A 21760-nucleotide genomic window follows, 5' to 3' on the forward strand; every position below is an offset into this window, starting at 1 on the left:
TTCAATTGGGTATATCTTTCTTTTTCTCCCTTGCCTTTTGCTTCCCTCCTTTCCTCAGCTATTTGCAAAGCTTCCTCAGACAGCCATTTTGCTTTCTTGCATTTCTTTTTCTTTGGGATGGTTTTAGTTGCTACCTCTTGTACAATGTTGCAAACCTCCGTCCATAGTTCTTCAGGCACTCTGTCTATCAGATCTAATTCCTTAAATCTATTTGTCACCTCTACTGTATATTCATCAGGGATATGATTTAGTTCATACTTAAGTGGCCTAGTGCTTTTCCCTACTTTCTTCAATTTAAACCTAAATGTTGCAACAAGAAGCTCATGGTCTAAGCCACAGTCAGCTCCTGGTCTTGTTTTTACTGAGTGTATAGAGCAGGGGTCGGCAACCTAAAAAAGGAAAAGAGCCACTGGGAACCGGTTCAATCACAAATTAAAAAAAGTGGGAGCCGCGTGCGTGTGTCCATGCACGCGCATGCACAAAGTTTTGCGCATGCGCAAAACGGTTTTTTGCGCATGCGCGGACGCACGCGGTTGCCATTTTTTTTAAAAAAAGTGAGATGGAACCAGTTCCCGGTTGCCCGACGGCGACGGCCCGTCTGCAAAGCTGCCGCTTTCAGCAGCTTTGCAGACGGGCCGCGGCAGCTTCCTCAAAGAGCAGCGCCCCTGCCCATTCTGAGAGGTGCGCGCGCACCTCTCCGAACGACCGGAGGTGCGCACGAACCTCCCCAAACCTTTGGAGAGGTGCGCGCGTACCTCCGCGCGAACGGGCAGAGGTGCCGCTCTTTGAGGAAGCTGTAGCGGCCCGTCTCCGAAGCTGCCGCTTTCGGAGCTTCCTCAAAGAGCAGCACCTCTGCCCGTTCGTGCGGAGGTACGCGCGCACCTCTCCAAAGGTTTGGGGAGGTGCGCGCGCACCTCCGGTCGTTCGGAGAGGTGCGCACGCACCTCTCAGAATGGGCAGGGCGCTGCTCTTTGAGGAAGCTGTAGCGGCCCGTCTCTTTCGGCAGCTTCGGAGACGGGCCGCTACAGCTTCCTCAAAGAGCGGCACCTCTTTGAGCCGTCTCCTGCGGCTCCCAGCCGCCCGGTGCGCGCGCACCTCTCCAAACAGGCGGTGCCACTCTCCATTTGGAGAGGTGCGCGTGCACCACTGCCCGTTCAAAGAGGTGCGCGCGCACCGGGCGGCTGGGAGCCGCAGGAGACGGCTCAAAGAGCCGCAGGAGACGGCTCAAAGAGCCGCATGCGGCTCCGGAGCCGCGGGTTGCCGACCCGTGGTATAGAGCTTCTCCATCTTTGGCTGCAGAGCACATAGTCAATCTGATTTCTGTGTTGACTGTCTGGTGATGTCCAGCCGTCTCTTGGGTTGTTGGAAAAGAGTGTTTGCTATGACCATTGTATTCTCTTGACAAAATTCTATCAGCCTGTGCCCTGCTTCATTTTGTACTCCAAGGCCAAACTTGCCTGTTATTCCGGTTATCTTTTGGCTTCCTACTTTAGCATTCCAATCCCCCATGATGATGAGGACATCATTTTTTTGGTGTTAGTTCTATAAGGTGCTGTAGGGCTTCATAGAACCAGTCAATTTCATCCTCTTCAGCATCGGTGGTTGGGGCATAGACTTGGACTACTGTGATATTGAATGGTTTGCCTTGGATTCAAACTGAGATCATTCTGCCATTTTGGGGATTGTATCCCAGTATTGCTTTTCCTACTCTTTTATTGACTATGAAGGCTACTCCATTTCTTCTGAGGGATTCTTGCCCGCAGTAGTATACCTGATGGTCATCTGAATTAAATTCACCCATTCCTGTCCATTTTAGTTCGCTGATTCCTAAGATGTTGATGTTCAGTCTTGTCATCTCTTGTTTGACCACGTCCAGCTTTCCTTGATTCATGGATCTTACATTCCAGGTTCCTATGGAGAAAAAATCTTTACAGCATCAGACTTTCCTTTCACCACCAGATACATACACAGCTAAGCATCCTTTCGGCTTTGGCCCAGTCGTTTCATTCTTTCTGGCGCTACTAGTACTAGCCTTCTGCTCTTCCCCAGTAGCATATTGGATGCCTTCTGACCTGAGGGGCTCATCTTCCAGAGTCATATCTTTTTGCCTTTTTGTACAGTCCATGGGGTTTTCATGGCAAAGATACTGGAGTGGGTTGCCATTTCCTTCTCCAGTGGATCACGTTTTGTCAGAACTGTCTGCTATAACTTGTCCATCTTGGGTGGCCCTGCACGGCATAGCTCTTAGCTTCATTGAATTACGCAAGCCCCTTCGCCACGACAAGGCAGTAATCCATGAAGGGGTCAACCTCTGCATCTTAGTGTTATATTCAAGTGTCATAAATCTTGAAGTCCACGTACAATAAAATTTCTAGGGTTGAGAATCATTGTCTTAGAAGTTATTGGTATAATAAGAAGAGCTGAAGGGAGGAACAGGGTAAAAACAAAAATAAACTTTCTATTGCAACCTTTCCTCTCCAGGCTCCCTCCCAACTTACTTTTCTTACTAGAAAGATTTTGAAGTAACCTCTTGTTGAGTTTTTTTAAAAAAAATTATATCAAGAATCACATGTTCCTTTTAGGACAGAAGTTGCCATTCCTCGTCCTAAGCAAAGTTAATCACAGTTAATGGGATATGCTTTTTTTTTTGCAAGATAGAAGGAAGGAGGGGTTTTCCCCTAGTTACAAATATTTCCCTGCACAAAATCCATTGAAAAGAATAGATGTGCCATACAAAAGAATCATAAATCTAGAACATATAGGGAAACAAAGAGTTGACATTCTTTGTACTCAGAATGTGAAAGAGTAAAAACTCCAATTTTTTTTTTAATTCCATTTATATCCCGCCCTTCTCCGAAGACTCAGGGCGGCTTACAAGCTTAGCAGTAGCCTTCATTCTATGTATATGCCTGCTTATTAGGGCTTTCGCCCCCCCCCCAAGCGGCATTATTACAAAGTCAGCTTAATTGCCCCCAACAATCTGGGTCCTCATTTTACCTACCTCGGAAGGATGGAAGGCTGAGTCAACCTTGAGCCTGGTGGGACTCGAACCTGCACTAATTGCAGGCAGCTGGTGTTACTTCAGGAGGCATTAGCCCACTGCTCCACCAAGGCTTTAAAATTGATAAATGAATAAAAAGTGTTACAGGAAATTCAGCATTTCCCATGAGGCAGAAAATCCATTTCTCTACTAAATTTATCTCCCATCCAATGGAAAAACAAAATCAGAGCACTTTATTCAACCCCAGAAATCAAAAGATGTAGGCTTTTCAAAACCTATTTATTTTTCTTTTCTTATTAAAATAAAAAAGCCCTTTAAAGACATTTTTCCTCTTTTAAATTTTCATGATCAGATGAAATACATTTGAATCTTCTATGGCATGGCTCTTGTATCTTTTTTAAAAATTACAACTTCTGTTACCAAAGGATCACTTTGAATAGCATGTTAGTGAGACACAATATTAAATGAAATATACAATTATGCATATATTTTCCAGAAAACAAATATTTTTATTATGGAAGTCTCCTGCTAACTATAACATCTGGATGAAACAACTTGGCTTTTAAAATTTGCAGCTGGGGTCAAGAGAGGAAGCGCAATATACCCTAGTCCTCGACTTACAACCACAATTGAGCCAAAATTTCCATTGCTAAGCAAGATAGTTGTTAAGGGAGTTTTGTTCCATTTTACTACCTTTCTTGTCCCAGTTGTTAAATGAATCAATGCAGTTGTTAAGTTAGTAACACGGTTGTTAAGTGAATCTGGCTTCCCCATTGACTTTGCATGTCAGAAGCTCGCAAAAGGTGATCATATGGACCCAGGACACTGCAACCGACATAAACAAATGCCAGTTGCCAAGCATCTGAATTTTGATCATGTGACCAGGGGGTCTTAATTGTGAAGAACAGTCATAAGTCACTTTTTTCAGTGCTGTTGTGACTTCAAATGCTCACTATGCGAATGGTTGTAAGTCAAGTTGATTTGCAGAGATACTTCAGTTACAGAAATACTGTACCAGAACCAAGAGGGACCTGGCTAGAAGAATGGTTGTAGTTCAGATGAAAGTCATGAATATATCCAGACCAAAATAATAATAATAATAATTCATGGGACCCAAATTCCAAAAGCAGAGGTGTAAGGGAGACTGAAATTATTGTCTAGAGCAAGGATCTCCAACCTTGTCAACTTTACAACTTGGGGACTTCAACTCCCAGAATTCCTCAGCCAGCATGCCTGGCTGAGGAATTCTGGGAGTTGAAGTCCACAACCTGTAAAGTTGACAAGGTTGGAGACTCCTGGTCTAGAGTATACAGCTTCCAGACACCGCCCTATTAAAGTCTTGGAAATCAATGCCTCCCAAACCTTTTTAGTGTTCTTCCTTCCTTTCCATCCCTCTTTTCTGACCTGACTCCTGGGCCCAACAAGCAACCCTAACCTGCCTTTGCTTATTCTTGCTTATTTATATTCTACTATCTTTTAAATTTATTTTGGTTTGAAATTGTAAGCCACCCAGAATCAGCTTGGAGGCAGGCTATACCTAAATCTAAAAACAATAACCAATTCTGACCTACTCCTCAGAGGAAGAGCTTAGATCATGATCAACTACAGGATTGTGAAATACAACCTACTAATTTTGCCACATTGTTCCAACTCCTCTATGGAAGATAATGCTTTAATATCATGGCAACAATGCCACTTTCTTTCTTCTATATTAGTGCAACATTTCTAAAATAATGCCTCTATAGTACCTTCAGATGTTTTATCCATTTGTCTATGTTTTACAGGACAGGGAGTATATTACCAGGAATCTTCCTTTTATTTGCTAAGACTGCCTTTGGATGCTAATGTGGAGAGCGCCTTGAGGCATACCTGAAAATTAAAATGCTGGTTGAAGTGTTTTGCTTTGCAGAACATCAGCTTCTCTTTTTTTTTTCAATGAAACGTATCTTTAAAAACAATTGACGTTCAATATGGCAGGAATCTGGCAGGTGCCAAAGAAAATATGTATGAGCTCTAATTGCTATCTCCAGACTTAGTGAAACATTTATTTGTCTTACATTCTTGTGGCCAAAAAAGATTTGTCTCTTCCCATTGTTTAGTAGCCACTGTTTAAAGACATGATATCTCAGTTCCTGCAAATACCACCTGGTCATTATGAAGTAGAACCTCATGAATTTGTCCACCACCATATTCTGAGGTTGCAAATTCCATCGCAGATCCTGGCATCATTGTGCCACTAAAACATAAGGGGTTTTTTTCTGTTGCACTTCACAATCTCACAAAACCCTGGCTCCTTCCTTATGTCTTCCTTGATGTCTTCTCTTACATCAGTACTATTATCAGGAATAATCTGTTGGTTCTGCGCTAGAAATGGCATGTGACATATACTGTGAGAACATGTGGCAAAATATATTTTGCTGATTTCACCTTTAATTTGCATCAGTGTGTCTAATCTAAATACCCATTTAGCACAATCAGCAATTTACCAAATGTAGGCTAGCACAAAATACCAGTATTTTCATATGGTCAGAAAAAGATGCATCCCCACAATGGGAAAAAGTCTACTGGAGAATGTAATATCAATACTTAGGTGGGGGGATTTCTTTACAAATTCTCAAACTTTGACAAAATGCCATTACTTCTCTCACCCACATCTTTATGAATTATTCCTGTATTATCCCTTAGCTTCCAGAAAAGACTCAGTTCTGTTCCTCTTTAGGTGGAGATGCTATAAAGTCATACCTGGCCATAGTTCTGTGTTAAGGTATTGTCTGGTGAAGGTTTGTTGTGAGGCTCTCCTTCCCGCTGGCTGCAGTCCAGCTGGATGAGTCTTCTGCATTCCTGATGGCAGGTGTATTTGCAGTCTGGGGAGGAAGAACAAAATGAACTGTAATTAATAAAATATGGAATAAACAGTAAAGCCCAGTTTTCTTCCGCAGTGTGTGCATTTTGCAGCACTAAAGACATAGCAAAAGGTATAAATTAGTCTGAGAGATGGCGAATGATTAAATCCAGTGGTGGGATTCAGCCGATTTGCACCAGTTCGGCAGAACCGGTAGCTAATTTTTTGTTGCCCAGGCCCAGAACAGACTTCCAGAAGCGGCATCCACACAGAGAACTGGTTGTTCACATATTTGAATCCCACCACTGATTAAATCCACAGGTTAAGCAATCAGGTTTAAAGAAATCAAAAATGAAAAAGGAACAATGAACTGATGTCACTCATAAAAGTATAAACACCAAGGCATAATTACAAAGAAAAAAATTAGTCTTCCTTTTGAAGGTTTGGTCAGCCACAGCTTCCATACTTTTTATTATATGTAGGAATGCACACTAGTTCCTATCCATATAAACAAACAGCCCCCTGAAAAATAGCTCCCCAAAGCAATGTGTTGTAGCTTCCTAAACAATTGCATAATCATAGGCTTCATTTTGCACAAACAGCAGATGAAATCTGAAATCTGTGCCTAGACTGTATAATTGCATACTAAAGGTGAGGGAACTGCATGGCTGATATTTTTTTCCAGCAAGAAAAAAAATAGCATGTGAGACTACAGTTTAGTCTCACTATGTGGAAGAGATTTTGTATAAACAACCAAACATGAAGACCATATCTGCAGTCTAAACTGGTTCAGTCCAGAAAATACCTTTACGTCATTTATTATTTACTAGAAACAGGTCACAGATCTCTCTAGTGAAACCTGGAAATCAAACAATGTGGAACAGCAAATGTTCAAGGGGTGGGGGAGTAATTTAGTCATAGCACCTAAAAGAACCTGATGGAATAATATTTAATGAAGTAGAGTCCACTTATTCTCATAAATGAATAATCCATAATATAAACATTTTATGCCAAAATCAATATTCATGCCATAAGATTCTCTGTTGAACATGGGAAGCACTCTACTTGAGGCCAACGTCTTTATATCTTAGATCAATGTTTTAATTGTGATGGAAGAAAAACCGCTTGAGTTTTGTTTTCTACATAATACTAAGTACTTCAGCCATACGAGTTTGGCTTACCATTCAAACAGAAGCTAATGTGGTTTGTGCTGTTGTGATAACACCACATACAAAAGGTGCTATATATGTTTTGGACTACAACTGGTGGATTCTCCAGTCAACAGTGTCAAGAAGTATGGATTATGGCAGTTTGATGCCCCAAATATCTGATGAATGTCAGGTTGCCTAAACAAAGGTAGTAAACTGATCTAATGTGTGCTTACGTACTGAAGCTAATCCACCTTCACAATTAATAAAGCAATTCTTGTCCGTATAGCAGTTCCTGAGAATATAAGAATGCATGTGCTGCTATCTTTATATCTTTCTTAGACCTGTCCCACTGGCATCTAAATGACCATTTTTGGAATCTGATGGACCTCCTAAGCCATTAGTTTAATCCAACAGAATGTTGTTTACATTGGTTTGGCTTGAGCAAGCTCTCAGGTGAAGTGGCCATGAGTAAAATAAGGGGCCACTCATCACAAGGTTTATAGAAATTTCATCTTCAGATTAATCACTAATAGACAGCCCAACACTTTCTTTAAAACCATGACAGGAGCTGTGCCTAACATGGGATCCAATGTTAAGAGGGGAGAGAGAGAAAAGAAATCAATTATACCAAAAAGCATTGTAATTAAAAATGAAAATGTAAAAAGCAGCTAGCCATAGTGTATGGATGCCATTAAACCAAGCCTCCAGGGAATAGCAATTCCTCTCATACACAAGTGATAACTTAGGGGGAAAGAAAAGTGGCAATTCTTAATATTTCTAATTTGTAATAAGTTAAACATATCTTTATTTAGTTCATAATCACACATAAATGAGTTACATAAAACATTATGTAGGAATTATTTAGGAATCTTAAGAAATCAAGTGTTGTATTTTGGGAACAACGCACAGACACATTAACCAATGACAACAGTAACATTTAAATTGACTTATGATTTGGGTAAAAAGGATTTTCTGATAAATGGTTTTAGGTAATGAAGGAGAAAGTTTGGGAAGCCTAGCTGTTGTTGTTTTTTTAAGTATATTTTCCATCAAGTGTGTCCAAGTTTGCCCTATGAACATCAACAGCAGAACAATCCAACAGAGTCTTCAGACACTTGGAGTAACTTCTTTTGAACACCCTTTGCCTTTACAACTAACAGCAGCCATGTCAAGCTTAGCTTCCTACTCCTGTCCACTCCAGTTGGACTAATTAAACACCTATATTGTTTTGTTTTGGTTATGATTTGTTTAAGATACAAAACTCCTGATTTTTCCTGTGTTAAGATTATTATTATTATTATTATTATTATTATTATTATTATTATTATTATTATTATTATTATTATTATTATTATTATTATTATTATTATTTAGATATCTATACCGCCCTATTCCCGAAGGACTCAGGGCGGTTTACAGGGCAAAATAAAAACAGATAAAAGTACAAAAATTAAGATAACGTTAAAATTAAAATAGGATTAAATAACAATAGCCCAAATTTAAAATTTGAATTTAAAAATTAAAAATTTAAAACCCCTCAGTCCAGGCCAGATAAATCAAACAACCAGGTTTTTAGGTCCCGGCGAAACGAACGAAGGTCTGAATGTAAATGATGCTTTATGGAATCATCTAGAGAAAAGAAAGCTCAAGTACCAATACTTTATTTACACATCATCTTTTCCAGTTTTAAGTTCATTCAGCCACTGTATCATAATTTTATTCCCCTCAATACTATTTCCACTTAATAAACAGCACACACCAAAAAAGGAATTGGAGAAGAAACTCTATCCCTATAATGACTTCTTCAGCTTGTAAAATCTTTCATTACGTGGACTTAACCCTGCCTACAGCTAGTTCCAAGAAGAGTGAAGCATGTTCCATTTCATTAAACTATTGCTGAAGAAATAATGTAATATATGTGAAAATGAAAGTCACTTCATAATCCATCTAATTACATTTAACTCTTCCGCACATAAATAGTGTGTCACAAAGAATGGGAGTGCAGAACTACCGGCTATATATATACTACCATCAATCCTTCTTTAACCTCCAGAGCCCCCTTTAAGGTCTGGGGGTTAAATGGCAAAATAGGTATTAGTTCTATACATGCATACACCCTTGTAATATCTTATCCACTCCCTCTCCAAGCCTCCTCCACAAGAAGGTTCTAGAATAGGATCCTCAAGCAGACAGAAGTTTATCAAACAATTCTGTTTAACAAGTGATATCTGGTACCACTCTCTAAAAATCATTCTGACACAAACAGCACATATTACCACCAGTACTTAAGAAATAACTGCAATTTATTGGTTACCAGCACCATAATGTTCTTCAAGCATCTCCTTGTAATTATGAGATGTGGTGTGGCTTTGAGATGAAATGGCAAACATAACAAATCTTGCGCTACAATTCTTGAGTAGCATCTGTCTTCTGGAAAACTCCTTCCTCCCTCTGTTTCAGATATACAAAGGCACATACATGACCTGGATATTAAATGAACTATAAAATAACAAACAGTGTAAAAGATTTGTTGTTGTTGTGTGGATAATCTATGATTAGACTCATAATGGAAACTTAATAATTCAAGTCTAAATCAAGGACAGAAGGATTACTAAGAATATAGGAAGTTGCAAGCAGGGTGGGTTTTTTTTGTAAAATTAGGGTGTTCAGGTCCAATAAATTAAATATTTTCAGATATTGAGAGGGTCCTTTATGCATTGCTCTGATGGCTCAAATCCTGATGTAAACAATGGATTTTTTGTAGGTGTTCAGATTCTATCTACAAGACCCTGTATTTCATATTTTTTTCCAATTGTTTTTCATCAATCCAAGTATCACCAAGTATAGCAAGATCAATTAACCAGACTTTTTTCTTTTCAATAGCTGCTACATCCAGCATGTTATGAACAAGATGCCTCTCTGTTTGGAGATCTTAATTATATGCTCACCCAATATATTTAAATAGACAGTGCACACTGAAGTTCTCTACTTATTTGAAGGAAAGAGGCATAGAAATAAGCTCTCTCTATGGGAGATGTCCCCAGAAGCATAAGTGGGCTCTACTCTCATGGCCCTTGACCATTCAAAATGGTCCTTAGAGTTTTATGATTATAAGATACAGCACCTTGTATATTGTTTCAGGATGACTGCTGTGATGGATGTTGTGACTGGATTTTATTATGCAAGTTATTAATCTGTACCATTTAGAATCTGATAAGTTGAAGCAGCACAGAATGATTATAAATAAATAACTGGACTTCTCTTTTTTAATCATTTTCCCATTTTTTACTACTGGTGTTGTACTACACCTTTTTATTTGGAAGGAGAATTCATTTTATTGCATCTAATCAATACTATGTTCAATAGCTATTTTACAGTTCCAGACTTTGGCTGTTACCTGTGTAATGTAGTGGGCCCGACGCAAGGAAGAGACGCCAGCCGGAGTACGAGTTCAGCTCTTTATTGTGGGGGGGTTTCATACTGGAGAACAAGGGCTACCTGGCCTCCTTATATACCTGGCCAGGTAGGCGGCTAGCCAATGGGGTTGGCCCTAGGTTTCCCGCCGAAACTGGGTTTCCTTCCAAAACCGTCCAGGCCAACGGCCCCTGGTGGCTGCTGCTATACAGATGTCTGCACCTGGATACATAACAACCTGTGTGTAATGCTGTCTCAGGATCTGCCTTTTTATTCTTTTCATCCATGTTGAATAAAATATATTAAGAATTGTAAGGGTGCAATCATAGAAATTCTGCATTTATTAATAATGGCAGGGGGAAAGGGGGGGGGAGGCAAATACTACTTTAAGCCAAAATGGAAATAAAACATTTAATGAAATGTGACAAGAGCATCTTCCTCTATCCATAAAAGGAAATCGAACAGAAGCATGGCATTATGAGGGAAGAAGGGCTAAAAATATGTAGCAAAGTTGACTAGCTCAGCACATGAAGCTTAATTTTTAGTGATCTTTACACATCAGCTGAAAAGGAATATGAAATATGGAATTCAGAGAAGCAGAAGAATAAATCAGAAAAGAACACAGAAGTAGCACATACACACCTCGTTAGTATACGGGGGTACACAACTTTCTGGTTCAATATATAGCATGTGTGATTCCACTGGTATCTACACACATATCTCTTTCCAAATGAAAGTCATGTTAATTTTTGCAACAAAACCCCCCCAAAGATTTGTGATACTTTAACAATTAACACATTTATTATCACATTTGATTTTACTGAGAAAGAGTCAAGGAGCTACATTTATCACAAAACTTGCAGATCAAAATACCTTCAGATTCTTTCCAAAAATTCTGCTAACCCACATCTTCTATAGACGTAAAGATGACTAATGAGAGAATTTAAATTGCTAAACACCTCTAGGAATTTATTATTGTGCATGTTAGCCGAATTTCTTTAGTTCCTGAACCCAAAATGATAAAAAGGAAGAAACTGGTTAGACGGATGGGAATCAAGCAACTCTTTTCAGGATCTGCATGACTTTCAGAACATAAAAATTGATCTATTTGGCATTGTATGCTTCATTAAATCTGTATAACCTGGCAAAACAGTATGAAATTCTTGGGGGGGGGCGCAAAGGGAAGAAAAGACAATTCTAAGATATTCTATCTGAACTGTTTTCATAAATGCATACAGTATTAGCTCCAGAATTGCAAAAATGCTCTTCAAATACAAGACAACACACAAAAAAAGCACATTCTTATCAGGAAATGAACATTTTATAAACATTTCAGATATGAATTTTCTAGTTCTGGATGACAGCTACTTTGTCACCGCTGTATAGTGATAAAGATTTTTCCCAAAGATGAAGAATAATTTTAAAAAACCTTAATGCTAGCTCTAGTCCTATTTGAGCTACTGGTACCATCTAAAGCAGGAGTCCCCAACCCCCGGTCCGTGGTCCTGTACCAGGCCACAGTATGCCAGCAATCAGGCCGCACAAATAAGCAAAGCCCCACCTGGGGGATGCAGGCAGCACACAAAACTATGCCCCTCCGGTCCGTGGAAACACCTCTCTCCATATAATCGGCTCCTGGTGCCCAATAGGTTGGGGACCTCTGATTTAAAGGGAAGTAAAGTGTAGAGTGCCATGGCTGCAAGAAAGCAAAATCTTCCTAGTGGAGTAGACAATAGAGCATTAACATGCTAATTTAAAAGACTTTTGAATTGAGAGGTCTGACTGGATATTCTGCTCAGTTACCATGAATCAACCATACGCTGCTGTTTCAAATGAAAAGTAAAGGGGGTGGGGGCTTTGAGTGTTTACTGGAATATGGCAGACACAGAAGTGATTTTTGAACTGTTGCTACCTAATTTAAGGAGAACTGAACAAGATACTGGCAAGTCTGTATGAATTGAAAAAAGAACTGCACTTGGAAAGGAATGTCCCCAAGTACAAAGGCACAATTGTGTTGACAGAGGCAAAGCATAAGGACTCACCTTGGAAAATGAGTAAGAATCAGACTTTGTGAAATTATTATAATTAAACAAGCTTTATAGAAGGTGGGGCATTATAAATACATCAAAAACTCAATCACATTGCTCTAATTTAATAGTCATAAATGTTGGTTCTTCAAAATCCTTGTACAATTTTAAATTTCTATTCATGACTTCAATGTATGTTTTAACTCTTTTTCTTTCCTTGCAATTGATCTCCTGGCTTCTAACCTGTGGCTTCCTTATTAACTTATTATCCTCTCTCAGGCATCAGAAGAGATTCCTTTATATATCACTGATTAGTAAAAGATAGCCCAGTGAATTAGTATTTTACTCCATCATCTTAATTTTTATTAACATTATTATACATTGAGCAGCTGACTTTTCCTGCTATTAATATTTTTGAAAGCTAGCCATGAATGCCAATCTAGTTAGACAGGCCTTCAAGTTTCAAGAATTTTAACCAGTGGTAAGTTCCTATCAGGATATTGATGGAATTTTTTAATGCTGTATATTTGAAGAACCTTTTTTATTGTACTATTGCTTTTATTTTTATTTTTTTGTTATATATCACTTTATATTCACTTGCCCCAAAGTATTCTGTATGTTACTTCTTCCTTTCCTCATTCACCTAACACAAGCATCTATATCAAACAATAGAGTTGCAATGTTGTTATGCATTCGAGAATGATGAGATTATTACATAAGTATAAAATAATAATCTCTGAATATCAGCCAACATGTATGAAAAGTGGTCAGGATACTGTATTACACTATTAGTTGAGCACACACACATATGCATACATATACACAGATTTTAGAATGTTGTAGAATACCATGCAAAGGCTTCGGAATCGTTATTTCTTTTACTTCTAGCACTTTGGATATGGGGAACAGAGTCAAAGGGCATTCAGTACATCTGAGGCTGACAGTGCATCATGCCACAAAAAGTAGCTGTATTAAGAAAGGAATACTTCCCACTTTTCTTGTAAAAATTGCACCTCTGTCCAACTGTGTAGGGGAGCCAATTCAGGGGTTAAATATGAAGTAGGGATGCTAAATTTCTGCAACGCAAAAGCATAAAAAACCCCAAGAGAAAAAAAAAGTGGTAATGTACCATTTAGCATTTATCTGGTATGAGATAAATATATTTATATTTTTGTCTGGAGCAAATTTTGCTTAGATGTGCCTTAGGGCAAGAGCAACATGATTATTTTATTTAAATGAAGAAACTGAAATAAAAGGAAATATACTAAATATAGTAATGGCTGGTAAGCATCTTGGCTGTAAGAGCGGCTATGTAGTAAAGGATGCCTCACATCAGTCTGGAGATAAGTACTGTAAGCCCCATTTACAAACCGGAAGAATAGCAAGGCAGGATCTAGAAAATATTTAGCCTAAATTAAGTTTAAATATTTATTTATATCCCACCTTTATTATTTCTATAATTCAAGGCAGTGAATGTACCTAATATTCCTTTCTCATTTCCCCACAAAACAACCCTGTGAGATGAGTTGGACTGAGAGAGCGTGACTGGCCCAAGGTCACCCAGCCAGCTTTCATGCCTAAGGCGGAACTAGAACTCACAGCTTCCTGGTTTCCAGATTGGTGTCTTAACGACTACACCAAACTAGGTCCCTTCTCATATTTCATATCTTCTGAAGATAAGGTAAGACAAGACAAGACTAACTCTATTGTCACACTGGCCCACGTTAAAAATTATACACACACACATACACATATGCATATATATATATATATATATATATATATATATATATATATATATATATATATATATATACCTGTGTTAATATACGGTATATAAATCTAGAGCAAAGCACTCTTCCATTTTAAAGGTTAATTATTTAGGGGAAAACTAGTCCTCTGTTCAGGTGAATATAATAGGAAGAGATTTATTAATGATGTACAAGTGCAGACCTCAATTACGCAATAATGTTTCTGTCTGTGAACTGAATACTACTATCTTTAAGCGAGGCTTTCAGAACTAATGCAGGAAATCCATTCCTTCAGTCATCACATTGGCCAAGTACTTCAACAGTCAATTAAGCTTATTAATCAAGAGTGCTTCGCAAATCTGTTGCATAGATCTGTTCTAATGCTTCTGAGCCTCCTTTCCCATTCTGTTGATGTGTGCAGGCGAAAGACAGAATTTCACTTTCCAATGCATTTTTAATCAACTAATGGCCAAGAAAGATGGATTTACAGCTGCATATTGTTGTGCAACTTATAATAGTTACATTTTTTTCAGCTCTCCCACATCATTTTTAAGCCATGGTATTTTCAATCGAATCTTTTTCTTCCCATGCAGAGTACAGAGGTCAAACAGGATAGAAACAGTTAAAGTGCAAGTATGAATATTTAATTCTCATTAGAATGATCTCCTCCATGTTTGCTTTTTCCTTTTTTATATCATAATTTATATCTTAATGTTTAATTGAACAACTGCATATATTCCAATACCGAGCCTGCTTCCTTTTGATTATATCACAGAGTATATCAACAATAGATGTTACAATTTAGCCCGATACTATAACCTGGCTACTTCAGTCTGATGGTAGGTTATGGGGATTTAGTTATCTGAGGTATGGAGATAAGCAGCATATTTGAACCCAGAAAGAATATGGGTTGCTTAATTTATCTGAAAACAATGCTTACCTTGGACCCTTCTATTCTTTCATGTTGATCATCTTCTTATAACAAGTTGAATTATTAGTCTCAATGGAGAAGAAGTTAGTGCATATAGTTAACTGATCCAGGTAGCTAAGGGTTAAATTTAGTTCAAAACAAATGCAATTACACATAAGGAAAATCAATCCCATAGAGTCAGTCATTTTGTAGGAATATCTAAACCCAATTAACTGGCTGTTTTATCAAAGAAAAGGCATTGGAAACAAAGAGTGGCAAGAAACCAAGCCTCTCCATTAAAGGTCTTGCAGCACAGAATGTACTGCACAAATAGTATACAAACTCTACTGACTAATCAGAAGAGAGTGGGACAGTACAATGAAGCTTTACCAGTATTGTTCTTGAACAAGGTAACCAAGAGATGGTGGGCAAGGACTCCATATTCCCAGATGGTGCATTTTGATCTTCACACACAAGATAAAAATGTCAAAAGCAGTACTGTAAAAGACAGATTAGGAATATGAATAAAAAATAGGTAAGAAAATAGTAACAGAACACCTATCCACTCTAAATGAGTTCAAATCACCAAGACCAGATGGTTTACATATCAGGGTTCTGAAAGAGCTGGCAGATGTGATCTCAGAATCATTGAACCATACCTTTCAAAGATCCTGGAGCACCAGGGAACTATCAGAGGACTTGAAAAGAGCTGATTCAATTCCAGTCTTTAAAAAGGGTGAAAACTACAGAATAATCAACCTGCCACTAAAATTGGGAAGATCTTGCAAAAGATAATCATGCAAACACCTAGAAACAAGCAAAGCTATCACCAGAAGCCAACATGGGTTTCTCAAAAATAGATCATGCCAGACAAACTTTACTGCATCCTTTGACAAAGTGATTAACTTAATGGATCACAGAAATACCTGGACGTAGTTTACTTAGTTTTTAGTAAGGCATTTGACAAAGTAGACCACAGCCTACTTCTTGGTAAGACAGAAAAATGGAGGATGTACACCATCACAATCTGATGGATTCATAAATGGCTGATCAACCACTGTTTTAGGCCCAATATTCTTTCAGCATCTTCATGAACAATTTATATGAAGGGTTAGAAGAGGAACTCACCAAATTTGCAGATGACAGCAAGCTGAGGGAAATAGCCAATGCCTTAGAAGAGAGTCTCAAGAACTAGAATGACCTTGGCAGAGAATAGGGCCCTATCCAATAAAATGCAATTCAGTGGTAAGAAAAGCAAGGTCTTACACTTAGTCAAGGAAAACCAAATTTACAAATATAGAATACGTGTTACCTGGCTCAACAGCAGTGAGAGGGACCTAAGTGTCCTAGTGGACAACCTCCTGTGCTGCAACTGCCAAAAAAGCTAATGGGCTGCATCAACAGAGTGATAGTTTCAAGATCATGTGAAGTGCTAGTACAGCTTTATATTGCACTGGTAAGACCACACTTGGAATACTACATCCAGTTTTAGTCATCATGATACAAAAAAGATGTTGAGATTCTAGAAAAAGTGCAGAGAAGAATAAAAAAGATGATTAGGGGACTGAAGACTAAAGCATACAATAGTCCATTGTGGGAACTGGGTATGTCAAGTCTAACAAAGGGAAGGACTAAGTGTGAAATGATAGAAGTCTTCCAATATACGAGCAGCTGTCAAAGAAAAGAGATTGACCTCTTCTCCAAAGCAACTGAGAGCAGGGCAAGAAATAATGGATGGAAGCTTATCAAACAGAAATCCAACCTAGCAATAGCAATCACATTTAGACTTATATACCGCTCCATAGTGCTTTTAATGCACTCTCTCAATGGTTTACAATGACAGTATATAGCCTCCAACAATATGGGTCCTCATTTTACTGATCTCGGAAGGATGGAAGGCTGTGTCAACTCGAACCCCATTAGGATCAAACTTCAGTCTGTAGGCAGCCTGCATTATTCTAACCACTGTGCCACCAGGGTTACTAGAACTAAGGAGAAATTTCCTGGTGCTCTCCTGTCAGTGAGAACAATTAATCAGTGAAACAGCTTGCTTCCAGAAGTTGTGGGTGCTCCATCACTAAAGGTTTTTAAGAAGAGATTGGACAACTGTTTGGTACAGGGTCTCCTGTTGAGCAGAGGGCTGGACCAGAAGACTTCCAAGGTCCCTTCCAACTCTATTATTCTAATCCAGTTAGTATGACTGTGTGCTGCTGTTAAACTATCAGTAAGAAATTTGATTAGGTTAGCAGCTGATGAGTGGGCTAAGCATTTGAGATGGACAGGTTCTTAGCAAAGTAGCCCAATTGTCAAGTGAATCTGGCTTCCCCCATTGACTTTGCTTGTCAGAAGCTCCTTAGGAAGGCTGAAAATGAGAATCCCAGGACTCTGAGATACTGTAGCCATCATAAACACATGGCCGTTGTCAAGCACGTGAAGTTTGTTCACATGGCTGTGGGGATGCTGCAATGTTAATAAATGTGAGAACTGGTCATAAGTCACTTTTTTCAGTGCCATTGTAACTTTGAATGGTCATTAAATGAATAGCTGTAAGTCAAGGACTACCTATATTGCCAAAAGATTTAATAAATTAGGGAACTCTTTAGAATTGACTAACAGTAGTAGGCTCCCCAGGATCAGTCTCATCAGCCAGGACATATATATCTTATTTCTGAGTTTCTCAAATGCATCTATTTAACCAGCTTAGAACAGAATACTCGATTGCATAGCTCTTTGGTCTGAGCCCATAGGTTTCTTCTTACATTATTGAGAACATGCTTTTAAGAACATAAATCCTTTCATTCCATGATTATATATACTGAGGAGGCCTAAGGTGTTTCACTTTAATTTGCTTGTTAGAAGAGATCAAAGTCCCTCACTCTTGTCTGGCACTCATCTACAGTGTTTTGTTTCATTTTGTTTTAGAATGAAAAGACAGGCAGATTATATGAGAAAAACAAGAAGAAATCATGAGAACCATTTCATGTTTGATTCATCTCAAAGGAAAGTACCATAGAGATAGTGGAGATGGTAATGGTCAGCAATTCATAGAATAAAAGATTACTTATTTTACATCATCTTCAAGGTCAGATGTAAACACTGTATGCTACAAAATAACATCATGGAAGACCAGCAGAGAAAGGCAGTTCTCCTCGGGTTGAAACTGACCACTGTCAGAAACCACATACTAGAAAAAGCAGCCCTTGAGTCTGATCTACCATCCTTCATATTTAGGTGACTGCAAAGTGAGGGCAATTTTGCTGCAGCACAAGAAAAACCATTTCGGTCCAATCTTTCAGCCACATTAATGTCAATAATAGGATGTGGGTGCAATGTGGGTGCAAAATCCTATTTTTAGAATCTAGTATTTTTCAGATCTGGGGATCTCTAAAAGCTAGAAATTCTGGGATTTGTAATCCCCAAAATCCTGGAGGGCATCGTGTTGGGCAAGACTGTTCTAATGTGTTTCTCCATCAAATGAGGAATGAATATTAGAAATGAGGGTTTTTTTCTAATTTTCATCTCACCAGAAAACAACTATATATTGTGCTTTTCTGCAAAAGCATTGTTCTCCCGAGGCCAAGATTTTCCAAGTAGCTATTAATTCAAATTTTAAAGTTTCCTATTCATTTAAGAGACACAGGGATTTTATACACATAAACACACAGGCATTCATGTTTTTTTCTTTTCCAAAGAACTGAAAGCTTATTTTATTATGGAATCAGGAAAATATAATTCATTAATGTCCGATTCTGAATTCAGTATCTTACTGGTTTGGCAGTCATCATTTAATTTCAATGCTAAGTTCTTTATGTGGCAGGAATTGCTGATTCATTACATTCTATGCTATGGGTTAGTCGGGACGGCACCAGTAGTGCATTTTTTTTCATTTCAAGCCAAGTCCAAATATATCTTCAACTGTGTATGTGAAGCAATAATTAAAGAGTACTTACAAGGCTTTTCAGAATGAACCTTTTTCTTGATTAAGATGTCATGGTGATGTTATTTTTTTTTAATTATTGCTTTAAATGTGTGATTTATCCAGGCTGCAAACCTTCCACTATTCCCAGTCTACTTTACTTCCATAAAATGAGAACTACTGACATTTACCAGATACTATTAAGACTATGCAGCATAGCTCAAGCTGAAGCCAGAGACACAAACTGTAATACAAAAGAACCATTTTTCATTATCTGCAGTGTTTAATGGTCACTGAAAAATGCTCACAAATATTAAATGAAAGTTTCCATTGAAAAACATGAGCTACAGAAAATTATTTTAAAACACAACTCTGATTCAAAGAATCCTGCACACCAATTCCAGCAACTGATCTCTGCTTCGCTTCCTCTGGTGCATCAGGAGAGCTTGTGCTTTTTATGTGAGTCAAACAGGAACTTTCTGTGGATTGCTGAAACCCATTTATCAGGTCAGACTTTACAGCAAACCATACTTTGATTCAAATTGTAGGCCTACTTCTCACACAGAGAAGAAGAGGAGAAGGAGGTACGCATTTGCACAACACTTCTTGCAGTCTCATAGCAGAGAACACCATCTGAAAAAGGCAAATATCTTTTTAACCAGGTGCTATGCATTTTAACACCATGGAAATTGCTCCTGGACCCCTTCTCCAATGTATCTTCTCCACATTAATTTTGACATACCCCTGCATATAATTTGTTACTTCTTTACTGCACCTTGGCCCTAATTTTGCTAATAGCAAAAAAAGCATTTTTAAATCTATCTAGGCAAGAAATAATCCAGCTAAAGCAACGTATTTGTTAGAGCAGGGGTGTCAAACTCAATTTCATTGAGGGCCGCATCAGCATTGCGGTTGCCCTCAGGGGGCCGGGTGGGTATGGTCTGGGTGGGCGTGGCCTACTGGGTGGGCGTGGCTAGAGTGCATATGGCCTGCTGGGTGGGCATGGTCAGCTCTACATCGTTCGCATCAAGGGTGCCTATGGGGGCCTGGGCAGGAGTTGGACAGATCTGAGGGTCTCTGGCAGAAGGAGGGTCTCTGGGCCAGGGCAGCGGGGGCCGTTCCCTCACTGTTTCCAGGATGGCTTCGCGGGCCACATGAAACCATTTCGCGGGCCGGATCCGGCCCCTGGGCCTTGTGTTTGACATGTCTGTGTTAGAGCATTGTAACATGAACTCTGTAACAAGCACCAAAAGGATCCACAGAAGAGGAACTATGCTACTGCTCTTTCCAGGTGAAAAATCTTTTAACAATTGTTTCAATAACATGTTATGCAGTAAGTACTATCATTAACTACACTGACAGCCATGCAAGTATCCTTGACTCCACTGCCTCTCATGGTAATGTAATTTGGCTGTCCTTGAAGACTATCTTGGAACTAAGCTGCAACTCTGAATAGAAACCAAGGTTTATAGAAACCAAAACTAGTTACACCTAGTTATTAAACAAGGCTGGACAATTTGGGGGCCCTGAGCCACAGATGTTCTCCAATTTGTGTTGTTGTTGTTGTTTGCAGTTACCTGAAGCTCCTTCTAATGATGAAGGAAAACCAAAGGCATGGTTCCCCATTATTTTCAATTGCAAACAGATGAACACTGTGTTGTCTATTATCTATACGGAATGTCAGCCCTACATCAGATACATCACAATTAAAAAATAACTCCTTATACTTTTTACAAAACCATCTCATCTTGCCTGCAGTGATCACCTGCCATGTCTTGTGCAATGCTCAGACCTTTGAAAGGTGAAGTTTGGCCTTTTGCCACCAAAGGATTGGATAACCCTGCATTCAAGAGATTTACAGAGAATGAAGTATGAGTTTTGTTTAATTTTGCCAATAGAAGAATCCTTCCTACCTTTTCCCTGTGATTGATGCTTTCTCAATGACCTATCTTCCTTAGTTTCTCTCCACATAGGGCTTTCAAGTACCGTATATACTTGAGTATAAGCCGACTCGAGTATAAGCCGAGACCCCCAATTTCACCCCCAAAAACTGGAAAAAGTTATTGACTCGAGTATAAGCCGATCCGCCGTTCTGCAAGCCTCTGCCGCCAGCAGAGGCTCGATCCGCCATTTTGCAAGCCTGAATACACAGGAATACCCTGTGTGGCCAAGGCTCGTCGGCAGGTCTCCGTTCCTCCTGCCGACCTTTGGGGAGGTTTGGGCGCCTCCCCAAACCTCCCCAAACCTCGGCAGGTCTCCGTTCCTGTTTGGGGAGGTTTGGGCGCCTCCCCAAACCTCCCCAAACCTCGGCAGGTCTCCGTTCCTGTTTGGGGAGGTTTGGGCGCCTCCCCAAACCTCCCCAAACCTCGGCAGGTCTCCGTTCCTCCGCGCAGACCTGCCGACCTTTGGGGAGGTTTGGGCGCCTCCCCAAACGTCCCCAAACCTCGGCAGGTCTCCGTTCCTGTTTGGGGAGGTTTGGGCGCCTCCCCAAACCTCCCCAAACCTCGGCAGGTCTCCGTTCCTCCGCGCAGACCTGCCGACCTTTGGGGAGGTTTGGGCGCCTCCCCAAACCTCCCCAAACCTCGGCAGGTCTCCGTTCCTGTTTGGGGAGGTTTGGGCGCCTCCCCAAACCTCCCCAAACCTCGGCAGGTCTCCGTTCCTCCGCGCAGACCTGCCGACCTTTGGGGAGGTTTGGGCGCCTCCCCAAACGTCCCCAAACCTCGGCAGGTCTCCGTTCCTGTTTGGGGA

At 39.6% G+C, this 21760-nt stretch overlaps 1 protein-coding gene across 2 annotated transcripts in view; it reads right to left on the reverse strand.

Moving 5' to 3' along the window:
• RASSF5 (Ras association domain family member 5) overlaps positions 1–21760 on the reverse strand; it is a 78704-nt gene that overhangs the window by 38405 nt on the left and 18539 nt on the right. For both annotated transcript variants that reach the window (XR_014026148.1, XM_081325415.1), the window contains exon 2: positions 5744–5865. Coding sequence is in view for 1 of the 2 variants with exons in the window: in XM_081325415.1 (XP_081181541.1) it covers positions 5744–5865 (122 nt within the window). In the remaining variant the exon portion in view is untranslated. The remainder of the gene's footprint in view (positions 1–5743; positions 5866–21760) is intronic.

Source organism: Vipera berus (assembly GCF_964194415.1).
Source record: "Vipera berus genome assembly, chromosome: 3".
Lineage (NCBI taxonomy): Eukaryota > Metazoa > Chordata > Lepidosauria > Squamata > Viperidae > Vipera > Vipera berus.